The sequence below is a fragment of the Emys orbicularis genome, chromosome 20 (genome assembly GCF_028017835.1).
Source record: "Emys orbicularis isolate rEmyOrb1 chromosome 20, rEmyOrb1.hap1, whole genome shotgun sequence".
Taxonomy (NCBI): Eukaryota; Metazoa; Chordata; order Testudines; family Emydidae; genus Emys; species Emys orbicularis.
Genome location: NC_088702.1, coordinates 1,917,354 through 1,928,687, shown reverse-complemented (window position 1 = coordinate 1,928,687; position 11,334 = coordinate 1,917,354). Strand labels below are relative to the sequence as shown.

The following is an 11,334-nucleotide window of genomic DNA, read 5'->3' as shown; positions in this document are numbered from 1 at the left end:
GAAGCTAAAGCAGGCACTGCCCGAGCGGAGGAGCTACACAAGTTGAGCACGTGGTTCGAATACAGCCTCTGTCACTTTATTTACAATTCTTTATGGGGTTGGCTCTGAGCTCCCTTTCTTGGGCCGCCCACATATTGTACCTGCCCCATCCCAGACAGAGCACACAATGACCTCAGATCAGAAATGCTTCCATCCCTGAGTCCACGCCTCTGGTGGATTGGATAAGAAAACGCAACGTGCTGAATTTCAGTGGAACCTAGAGATTAGAGGGGGCGGGGGGCTGATAGTCAGGAATCCTGGGTTCTACTCCTAGCTCTGGGAGGAAAGTATAGACTAGGGGTTAGAGAACAGACGGGGAGTTAGGACTTTCTGGTTCTATTCTTGCCTCTTTCATTGGTTCGCTGTGTAATCTTAAGAAAGTCAATGACCCTGAGTTTACTCATCTGTAAATTAGACCTACATCCCAGCAAGAGTGTAGGTAGGATTAATTAACCGTTCATAAATCGCTGTGAGATCGTCAGCTGAGGAGCAAAGCACGATGAGCTCATCTATTGCATTGTTTTTCCGGGCTAGCCCGTGTCCTTAATTACACCAAGTTTGTTTTGCTGATTTCTCAGCTTCATAATTAAACAGATGAGGGAAGCTGGAAACACGCAGTGCCTGACCCTGCCTCACCACTGGTCTTCATGCTTTAAATGAGCCATAAACCTTGCGCCAGCTCCTCTGCCCTGGACTGAATTTCACCCAAATATAAAAAAATATATATTGCTACAGGCCACATTCTCCCCTGCAGCAAGATACGCTTGGTGCAAGGTGAAGAGGACAGTCAGGAGCCAGTGATCTCCCTTGAATTCTCCTGCTGGCCCAGACCCAGCCTTGACATAAATTAGAGCAGTCTAGGGGCTGCTCTAACTAACCGCAGCTGGCTATGGTCTCTAAGGGCCAGATTTGTAAAGTATTTAGGTACCTAGGAGGATTTTCAAAAGCAACAAGGTGCCTAAAATGCATTGAAATCAATGGGTTTCAGGTGCCTGAGCAATCGGCAGAAGAATTTGCTCTGTTGGTCTGACACCAGGTCAGAATTTCAACCGGGGGGCTCTCAACTGGCTGGAAGCAGCCAGATTGTTTCCCCCGTGCACTGCTCAGCAGACAGAACTGGGGCTGAGAATCCAACCTGAAACATTTAAGAGTCAAACTCTCTCTCTAGATATACTAAGCACATGAAAAGAGCCGGATCCCTCGGCCAGCATCCTCGGCTTTCAACAACCACGCGCGTCATTCACCAGGCTGGCAGCGCTCAGTGTTTATAATGCGGCCACGTCTTGAGGACCTTGCGGATGGGCTGCCCGGGAGAAATGGTATTGCTGACGTCCCCGTGGGCCATGAGCAGGTAGTCGGAAGACAAGTAGCCATTCTCGACAGCGTAGTGGAGCAGGTGCTTCAAAGCTATCCAGGCTGCTGCGTTGGGAGACCTTCCTGAAAGAGACCATGAGGAGGAGGTGTGGAATGCAGGGCAGGCACCAGGCTGAGGGAAGGGACCAAGCAGGCAGATATCCCGGGAGCCTTTAAGAAAGCTGCCCTCACCCCAGCGATGTCCTGTCCCTTTTGGCTTATGGCTGCACATGAGCTGGGCTTAAGCTCTTTGTGTTTGTACAGCGCCTCGCACAATGGGTGGAGTTCACCTCTCATGCGCTAGGCCTGATGCTGTCTCCCAGCACGGGGCCGAACTTGACCTACGGCTGGGAGATCCTCAGATCAAAAGCTCTGCCCCCCCCCATATCAATTCCTATTGAATATGGCTGTAAAATGCCCAGATCAATTCAACAAAATCTCCATAGCCACTGGGAGCGTCCAACTTCTGCAGTGACTCCTATCTCCGAGTCTCTGAGCCATGGGAAAACGGGACCCAAGAAAGTCGCTTACCTGTAAAGTCGCCCATAAAGGCAATGCCCAGAGAGATATCATTGTAACCATAAGTGTGAGCGCCTTCTGTATTCCAGCCTCTGCCTTCGTACACCTTCCCATCCTCACCAATCAGGAAGCTGCAGGGATGGGAAAGGAAATGTTTCTAATCCAAAATTTGCCATCAGTACTACAGCTGAGGTTTTCACCTTAAGGCTGCCTAGAGAGCCGTACATCTAATTGCCATTTGTTTGAACCAGAATTCTACCTTTATACCGCCGCCACCCGTCACCCTGCTAGCATTGGTATCCAAACAGCAAAAGCAGGTTTGGAAGATCGCAGCTTAAATCCACAGCAAAGGCAGATTTGCAGGTAAGGATCTGAAAAGCAGAGCTGGGCGAAAGTTTCTGAACAAGTTTCTGAACATTTTATGAATAGAAACGTCATCATTTTTTTATTTTTTTTGTAACGTCACCAAAATATTTTCATAGAAATGCGTGGGGATTTTCTACCTAGCCTAGCGCTGCTTGGAATTTTGTGGACGATTGAGATATTTTGACATTATTTTGAAATTCTGAAATGTCAACAAAAAATAAAAAAATGTTGGCTACGTCCCACTAATTTGTTGTTTGTTTGTTTGTTTGCATTCCCCGGCTCTGCAGGTGAAACATTCATTTTCTTTGCAAGTGTTTTCTGGATGGGAGGGGGGAATCTTTAGTCCTGAGGGTAGAGCCGATGGTTTTTTTAAATAACAAAAACATTAAATGAGTTGAATCCCTTGTTATAGATTCATGGTGATTAGTTAAAAAAAATAAGACCAACATTCCCAACGTTGGGAGCCTACAGTTGCTTATTTAGCTGCCTAAACATGGATTTAGATGCCTAATTCTAGGCTTTCAAATTTGAAAACATTGGCTTGTATTATACAGATTTCTCCTGCATTTTCTTCATCTCTTGACCAGAATCAGCTTGAGTGAAAAGCAAAAGCGACTGCATGAAGCTGGTTCTGTGCATTAGCTACACTACTGAGCATCGGAGCTATCTTAGATGCTAGTGCACATGCGTACGTCTCCGCTGGATCGGGGCCCAGAGAATGTGCTTTTGCCTCTTACTTGTAGGCAATGTTGCACCAGCCCTTGTTGTTCATGTGGTAATGCTGGATATTCGTCATCTGCTGGTTGCATTCAGCCCCCGTTTTGCAGCTGCCGCCGGCCGTGTGGAGGACAATGACGTATCCAGTCTGCACTGCCTTGAGAGGCGAAGAGCAGTTGGCGGGTCGGCCGCCCCATTTGCCTGGGGTGACAATGCGAAGGCAGAGAAACCCTGGAGGGAGAGAGAGAAAGATGAACCGAAGGGATGCAGCTGCCATCAGCCTCAGGCTGCGTCACTGCCTGGGCCAGCAGTGCTCTCTGAACGCCCCGTCACGCCGGAGCCAGATAGTTTCGATATCCAATGGATAATCCTGTCTTAGGGCCTGTTTGTGGAACCCATGTGTAAATGCTGAGCGGCCCAAGTACCAATTCTTGGGATTTTTGCTTCCTCCAATTCCCTGACATAAAACCCCGCTTTAAGTTACGGACATTTCAGTGACTGTCACTACCAAAAATTTAAAGACACCCCTAATAGCCTTCCTAATTGCTACATTCTGGGCAGCTTCTTCTTTGTATGACTTTGTGCCACGTACCCGGCTGAACAGACGTGCATTGCTACATTACTATTCTTGCTTTAGATAAGGAGAAACTGAGGGCGGTGAAGCGACTTGGTCTCAGTCAAACACCGAGAAACTGGTAGAGACAAGAACAGAGCCCACTTCTGCTGGCTCCCACCCCAACGCTCTGCCTGCCCATGCCAAGTCACTGAAAGAACTGGGGGTAAGATAAACCCTGGACTCACCCCATGAGACAGTACACAGAGCACAGAGGAACACGGCCAGCCTGAACATCCTGTGGGGCCTTCCGTTAAAATCTCCAAGCAAGAAGCTTGACAATGACCTGGGAACAAATATTGTACTTTACACCAGGAGAAAAAAACTTCTAGTGCTCCAAGGAGCAAAATCAGTGCAGGGAAAGAAACTGACAAACGATAAAGTCCAAAACACAGAGCCACGTTGTCGGCGGCATGGCTGGATGGATATCAGCGGAGTTACACCAAGGATGGATTTCCCCCCTGTTGTGTTTCGCCCCTGATCGTAACCTAGAATTCAGGTGTGCACGGAGAGGCAGCTCAAGGCCCAGGCTTCACTTCCACCTTCCAAACAGGGCTTGAGTGATGCACGGACCTTCTGCCCACTGGGAGAATTTCCCCCCGAGTTCCCAAGCCAATGCAAGTGAGATTATAGCTAGTGATAATAATGCTGCTGTTTGTGATTTGCTGTATGGACCAAAGGTACCTACGGGCATCCAAAGACATAAGACATGACAAACATTAATGGCAACAGGACCTAGGTATATTCCTAGGGCTAGAGAAGAAAACAACTCTATCAACCCAACAGCCTTCCTGTGGGTAAACAACCAACCCACATGCCCCCCTCCATTAGGGTGGAAACAAACATCTCATCAGTCTGGCTTGGCAGGATGCTGAGAATGCACCAGGACATCGTTTGGAATGCTAGTTATTAATGGTATAGTAGCACCCAAAGGCTACAGCTATCATCAGGAACCTGCTGTGGTAGGAGCCGGTCAAACCCATAGGAAAACACAGTCCCTGCCCTTGGGCCCTGCTTTATAAAGGTATTTAGGGGTTCTCAGCTCCGCATTGCGACACCTCCTTGACTTCGGAGCCTCTGCCTTGCTTTCAACAGCCCGTCAAAAACATTAGAAAAACAATTTGGGGAAAATTTGCAAAATGTCAACGTTGTTTGTGTTCAGCGGGGTTCGGAGTTGATCCATTTTCTATTTTTTTGGCAACATTTTTCATGGCACTTTGAAGCAAATCGTTACTGAAATGTACCAAAAACCCGGCTTCTGGTCAATAAACCTTCCTAACGCAATTCTAACTCGTGAAAATGTTCACAACAAAAGAGAAGCTTTCAATAGTGTCGACTGCTTGAAAACAGCTCCAATCACAGCATAGAAATAAGCCCTCGTCAGGGAGTCTGTGCGATCGGCTCTCGTGAATGTGACCAGGAGTTCTGCAAAGTTTAGAACGCCGGTTTTCGGAGAGGACCGACGCCAGAGCTGATGGCTGTCTGTCCTTTCCGATGGGGATCTCGATATGGAATCCACAGGGTTCCACATAGAATGACACTGTTGAAACAAACGCACTATTTCTCTAGTACCTGTGGAGAGGAACGGGCGGATTCTCTAACCTGACTACAAGTTCTCTCTCTCTCTCTCTCTCTAAGTATCGGGTTGAGCTGCATGTTTGGAATCAGGGCAGCGCGTAACCCCACAAACCCAACTTCCTGATTCTCTGGCTCATCCGCCCAGCCCTGCCTTATTTCATTCCTTCCTGCTGGTGACTCAGGCACTCCCCAGCCAGTCTAGGCCCTGACTGGGATGGCAGCACCCTGCTATTTGTAATGCGTTTATCCTCCCCACCCCGTCGCGAGGCGGGACAGGGCTGTTAGCTCCATTGCCCAGAAGAGGAAGTGAGGCCCAGAAAGACTAAGTGACTTGCCCAGGGTCATGCAGGAAATCTGTGCCAGAGCAGGGAGCTGGAATAGGGTCCCCTGAGTCCTAGGCTTCCCCTCTAACCATTGCACGCTCCTTCCTAGCCAGCCAGTGCCACGCCGGCTCACAAGAGGAGTCTTTGCGCAGGGCCCAGATCCACCAGCCAAGTTCCCCTGGATGTGGGAACACAATAGCCACAGCGGCTACTGAAACGGCCCCTGGGCTGCCACTCCAGGAATTGAACCGGTGAGGGTCTGGAACTAAAGGCAGGAGCTAAGGTTCCCTAGCTGCTAGGGCTGTAAGAGATGCCTGTCCTCCATGGATCAGACATGGAGGGCAGGGCCCTGCCATGCACACTCACCAGGGGTTACAAGACAACAGTCTCTGAGCTCTGGTAGCAGCCGTCCCAGTGTAACGCCCCACCTGATAGCTGGATTTCAACCTCTAGCACCACGCCATAGACCACGCCCACTTCACCTCCCTTAGCGGGGAGTAGTAGTAGGCTGTTATCCTCTAGTGGACCAGTCACTACTGGGGGGCCAGGACAAACACTATGCAAACATGGGGGCTCAGCTGGGGCTCTGTTCCTGGGATTTCTTCCCACTGACCCTTGTAGAAATCCCTGGCACCTGGGCCTGGAACGGGAGGTTTCATTCGGACAGGAAGGGGGAAGTATTCAGGCCGTCCTTTCTGTGGATAACTAAATGGGGTCAGCTGCTAAAGCGCCTGCTCTGCTCGCTAATGAGATGCATTTAGCCCCGGCAGGCGCAGCGTCGCACTCCCAGCCGAGCTCGTCTGAACAAGACTCAGCGTGCGGCTCTTGGTGGATGGCGGAGAATGCTCTCTGGGAGCAGCGTGGTGCTCAGGTACCGAAGGTCAAACTTCACGCCTGGGCAGGGGACTGGCACGAGGCCTGTGCACCACCGAACTCCCAGTGTGGCTGAAACTGGAAACCGAGGCACGGTTCAGTCGTGCCACAGCTGCCCGCTAAAATGGGTTCTAGGTGATAGGCAGCGGCTCCACAGCTACTGCACAGGTCTCTTGGACTTTGCCCACCCTGGGGTAAGAATTGCATATCACACGGTACTCCTTAACTGCCTCCGTTTCCCCCTATTTTGGCTGGGATCTTAGCCGCAGCAAGCCTCAACCTTGCCTCAGTTTCCCCCTTTCAGCTGGGGCCTTAGCCACAGTGGATCGTATGTGGGTCATAGCCTCCTGCTGGCCCAGGGTGAATTTAACCCAGAAAGCACGCTGGATCTTCACAGTAGTGCTTATGGGCATGTGGGCATGTCCCCCGCACAGCTAACTAGCCACAGATTGACAGCATCCCACCTCTGCCTGTCCCTGATTAGCACACGCCCCCCAACAGACCCCTCTCAAAGGCTTCTGGGTAGCCGAGCCAAATCCAGACAACACGCTCAAGTATCTAACTCCAGGCGCGGCAGGTTTGTATAATTTTTGGTGGTGCCCAGAATGGGTCCAAGTCCCGCCCTCCCCCCCCACACACACACACATACACACACACCTGCCTAAGGATCTGGGAGGGAGTTTGGGTGTGAGGTGCAGGGTGCGGGCTCTGGGCTGGGGCAGGGGTGCGGGAGAGGATGAGGCGCTTACCTCGGGCGGCTCCCGAAAGCGACCCACACACCCCTCTGGTAGCGGCTCCTAGGCAGGGGGTTGGGGGGGTCTCTGCAAGCCGCTGCCCACAGGCACTGCCCCTGCAGCTCCCGGGAACTGCGGCCAATGGGAGCTGCGGAGTCGGCACTCGGGGCGGGGGCAGCACGTGGAGACACCCCCCCGAAGCCGCCTTAGCCCCACTGCACTGCCGGTGGTGGCAGTAGCGGCCGGGGGCTTCTGTGTCAACCAATCGGCATTTTATGACCCAAAAAAAATGTTGTCGGAGAATTCTGGCCCAGTTCTACCCCTGCTCTCAGGAGACTCTGCCTTGATTCAAACACCAGTTCCGGTCCTCCAGCCTCACCACGAGACCCAGCCAGCAGTCTGACGCTTACAGGGCGTGCGCCTGTGTTCTGGGGGGTTTGCGGCACCCCAGATAAAATCCTGAAGCCCAGAGTCAATAGGCAGCCAGAGGAGTTTGCAGTGGGGAGATGACCCTGACTCCCATGGGTTCAAGTCCCCGGAAATTCGGGCCTTCCCCATGTTCTTAAACACCTGCAGCAACTTCCTGACTCTCAGCAAGGTAGACAGAGGAGTCAGTAACTGGCGCAAATGTGACCAGCTGTACTTAGGCGGACAGCAGGGAATGAGCCCTTGTGACCTACCGAGTTCAAAGCATGAGACGCTGCAGCTTCGGCGAAAGGGCTGGCAACCGCTGGCTCCTAGGTAGCTTACACGAACCGGCCACTAGAGGGTTCTAGCATGGGTAATAACCCTCTGGCATGGGTTATTACACAGATATACCACAGGAGCCCTTGACTGGGGCAGTCTGAACGGCTCCATCACGTGTGACAGCAACCCTGAGGCTTGCTGAGCTGAGCCTGGACAGAAAGGGTGGGGTGGAAATGCCAAAGCAAAACAAAGAGCAAGGGAGCTGCGAAAAAGCATCTAGTATTTACCTGGGTCTCGCTCGAACTCCCCGAGCCTTCGTTCTGCAGGCACAGAGGGAGGTGTCGCTTTTTATTGGCTGTGGACGTGAGGGAGAAAGGAGATGTTGAAACAGCACTGGAAGGAAAAAGTCCCTTGGCCGGGAAATGGTGTGTTGTGATTCAGGAGAGAAGGGTGAGAGCTGGCAAGTGCACACGTCTTGAAACACCGGCTTTGGCGTGGGTGTGGACCATGATGTCACGGAACGGAGGACAGAAGGGGTTTTCTGGCTGGAACAGAAACAATGAAATGCCAGTCATTGCAAGGAGCTATATTTATCCTTGAAAACACAGGGGCTACTTGGGAAGGGTTTAATCAGCTTTTATGAGAAAAAGAGGAAGAAAATTTCTGTTATTTTGCCTGTCCAATCAAAGCGTTAATGAGGGAGTGTAAGAAAACACTGGGAGATTCAGTAGGCATCAGGAAACAAAGAAATTATAATGGATCTTCATAGGCCTTTTAGTGCAACGGCTCTTTAGAAACACTCCCAGATACAGTCACTTTGACCCATCTGCACTTTCCAAAGATTTGAGATGCTCCAGCACGTTTCATCCATTTTGGCCAAGGTAACGCCGCCGAGTGGGGGCTCGGACCATCGTTAATTAAGGTTCCCATCACTGCCCCCTTCCGGGGAATCCCCATTTTACAGGTTTGCAGGAATACGGTCACAAATCTAGCTCTGAGCTGGGTTCAGACGGGTGGCCCAGAGTAAAAGACTCCAGGGTTCATTCCTGGTTGGCTGAGCCAGCAACAGGACATGTTGTGGCAAGAGGCTGGCAGGGCCCATCACCTCCCTCCTGGGAAGCTGAGCCCAGCTACGCCTGTCTGCCTGAGCCACTCTTACTGCCAGACCACGGACATGGCGGGAGAGCGAGGAAGCTTTAAGCCGCTCCCTGATCCCATCAGCTCGGCCCCAGGCCAGTCCTTTGGTACAGAACACAGCAGTCTGAGGGCTGCTCTAAACTGCCCACTAATGCAGCCAGAGATCACTGAGGTCCGGGAATGCCCTGGCCACACACCCCTTTCCTCAGCACCGGCAGCCAGGAAGGGGTTAACATAGCTGACACCATGAGAGTTAGCACCCAAGGGCTCCTGGATGCAGGGCGAATCCTCCACTGGCTGCACCTGGCCCTTCTTGCTCAAGATCAGAGAGGGCTCCATTGGTCTAGGGTGACCAGACATCCCGATATGATAGGGACCGTCCCAATATTAGGGGGGTTGTCTTATATAGGGCCCTATTTCCCCCTCCCCCATCCTAATTTTTCACACTTGCTCTCTGGTCACCCTACGTTGGGCTCTTGTGCAAGGGAGGCCAAAAGGGCTCAGGATAAGGCCTATGGGCCCTGATCAAAGGACCTGCATAAGTGAGGCGCTTTAACGTTTCCCTTATAAGTCACGCTGCGCTTAGCACATCAAAGCTATAGACAGAGGCCCTCTGCCAAGCACAGCCCTGGCTGTATTTTACCACCAGGCGGCAGCAGAAACTTACATTAGTTGCCTTCTCCAACAGGCTGCCACCACCCACCCCAGTCTGGCCTGTGTCAGTCCCGTCCCGTTCGTACCACTGTACTGGGAAATGAGCCTGGACTCTGAGTCAGGGCTGGGGCTTGGCTGAAACAGCAGCTGTGTCTCCAGTAATGTTTTCCCCACTTTCAGTCATGTTCCTTTCAGTGGCAATTGGATAATTCATTAAAAGCAGCACTTCACACAACAGTAATAAAGGCAGAATGAGGAGAAAGAGGGAGGATAGATAGATAGATAGATAGATAGATAGATAGATAGATAGATAGATAGATAGATAGATAGATAGATAGATAGATAGATAGATAGAGGGGGTGTATGGAGATAGATAGATAGATAGATAGATAGATAGATAGATAGATAGATAGATAGATAGATAGATAGAGGGGGTGTATGGGGATAGATAGATAGATAGATAGATAGATAGATAGATAGATAGATAGATAGATAGATAGATAGAGGGGGTGTATGGGATAGATAGATAGATAGATAGATAGATAGATAGATAGATAGATAGATAGATAGATAGAGGGGGGTGCATGGGGATAGAGAGAAGGAGGGGGGGGCTATATAATAATCCACAGGCTGTTAATGGTATGCCTGCCCAGCACACCGAACCTGGGCCTGTGGGACCCGGGCTTGTGGACAGGGTGTTTCTAACCCCGCACTCGAGCATCCGCCCTGCATTTTAAACCTGGGTTCACAATGGCTGGACCCGGGTCTGTGCTGATGTGTGCACACTCCACCGCGCAGCCCTCCCGACTCAGGTCTGCACTACAGTTGTGTCCCCCCTGCTGAGTGACAGGGCTCAGACTCCAATCACAGCCAGACTCGGGCTCTGACCCACCCCCCTGCCGGGTCCGAGGACCCTGGCTCCTGAGTCCTCGCTGACCCAAGACTGATTTGTGTTGGGACAGAAGTGGGACTTGGGCTCAAACCCGAGTCAGAGCCTGGCCTGAGTGTGCCGTGTAGACGTATGTGGCCGCCCTGCCAGGCCAGTGGTGAGAGGCAGTTTAAGGGAAGCGTTCACCAAGGGGGCCTGGCCTGGTCCTGCGTGCTGGATAAACAGACTCCAGGGCCAGACCGCCAGCACCGTGCAGCAGCCCTGAGTTCGTTTTCCAAATAATGTGGGGAAAGACCCCAGGGCGGCGAGCGTGGGATTGTTCCCAGAAGAATTCCCACGGCCCAGGGGAGGGGTTATTTCTGAAGAGCGCTTTGCTTTGTACTTGTTAAGGATGCTGTTGGCATGAAACACGATAGGAGCAAGCTACAGAGCTAACCGAGACGCACGGCGGGAGGCAATTCCGATCTGCCGTGGTGTCAAAATCGGGGGGTGTCTCCTGCATGCCTAGAAATGTCTTGTAACCCGCTTGCTCCGCGTACACCTTGGGACGGTTTCTCCGTTGTTTGAGTAAGTGGATGAAGACAAATCAGATCCTAAAAGAGAACTGGATAAATTCATGGAGGTTAAGTCCATGAACGGCTATTAGCCAGGATGGGTGAGGAATGGTGTCCCTAGCCTCTGTTTGTCAGAGGGTGGAGATAGACGGCAGGAGAGAGATCACTTGATCATTACCTGTTAGGTTCATTCCCTGGGGCACCAGGCATTGGCCACTGTTGGCAGACAGGATACTGGGCTGGATGGACCTTTGGTCTGACCCAGTCCGGCCGTTCTTATGTTCTTAGGATGGGACTG

General features: G+C 51.5%; 1 protein-coding gene across 1 annotated transcript; it reads right to left on the bottom strand.

Annotated features, from left to right (window-relative positions):
- Nucleotides 1–1,297: 1,297 nt before the first annotated feature.
- Nucleotides 1,298–9,299, bottom strand: LOC135892590 (peptidoglycan recognition protein 1-like). Its single transcript, XM_065420388.1, has 5 exons — nucleotides 9,152–9,299; nucleotides 8,090–8,122; nucleotides 3,015–3,225; nucleotides 1,924–2,042; nucleotides 1,298–1,476 (listed from the first exon to the last, which is right to left on the bottom strand). Exons 1-5 carry the CDS (start codon nucleotides 9,297–9,299, stop codon nucleotides 1,298–1,300), a joined length of 690 nt encoding a protein of 229 aa, XP_065276460.1.
- Between the last annotated feature and the right edge of the window lie 2,035 nt (nucleotides 9,300–11,334).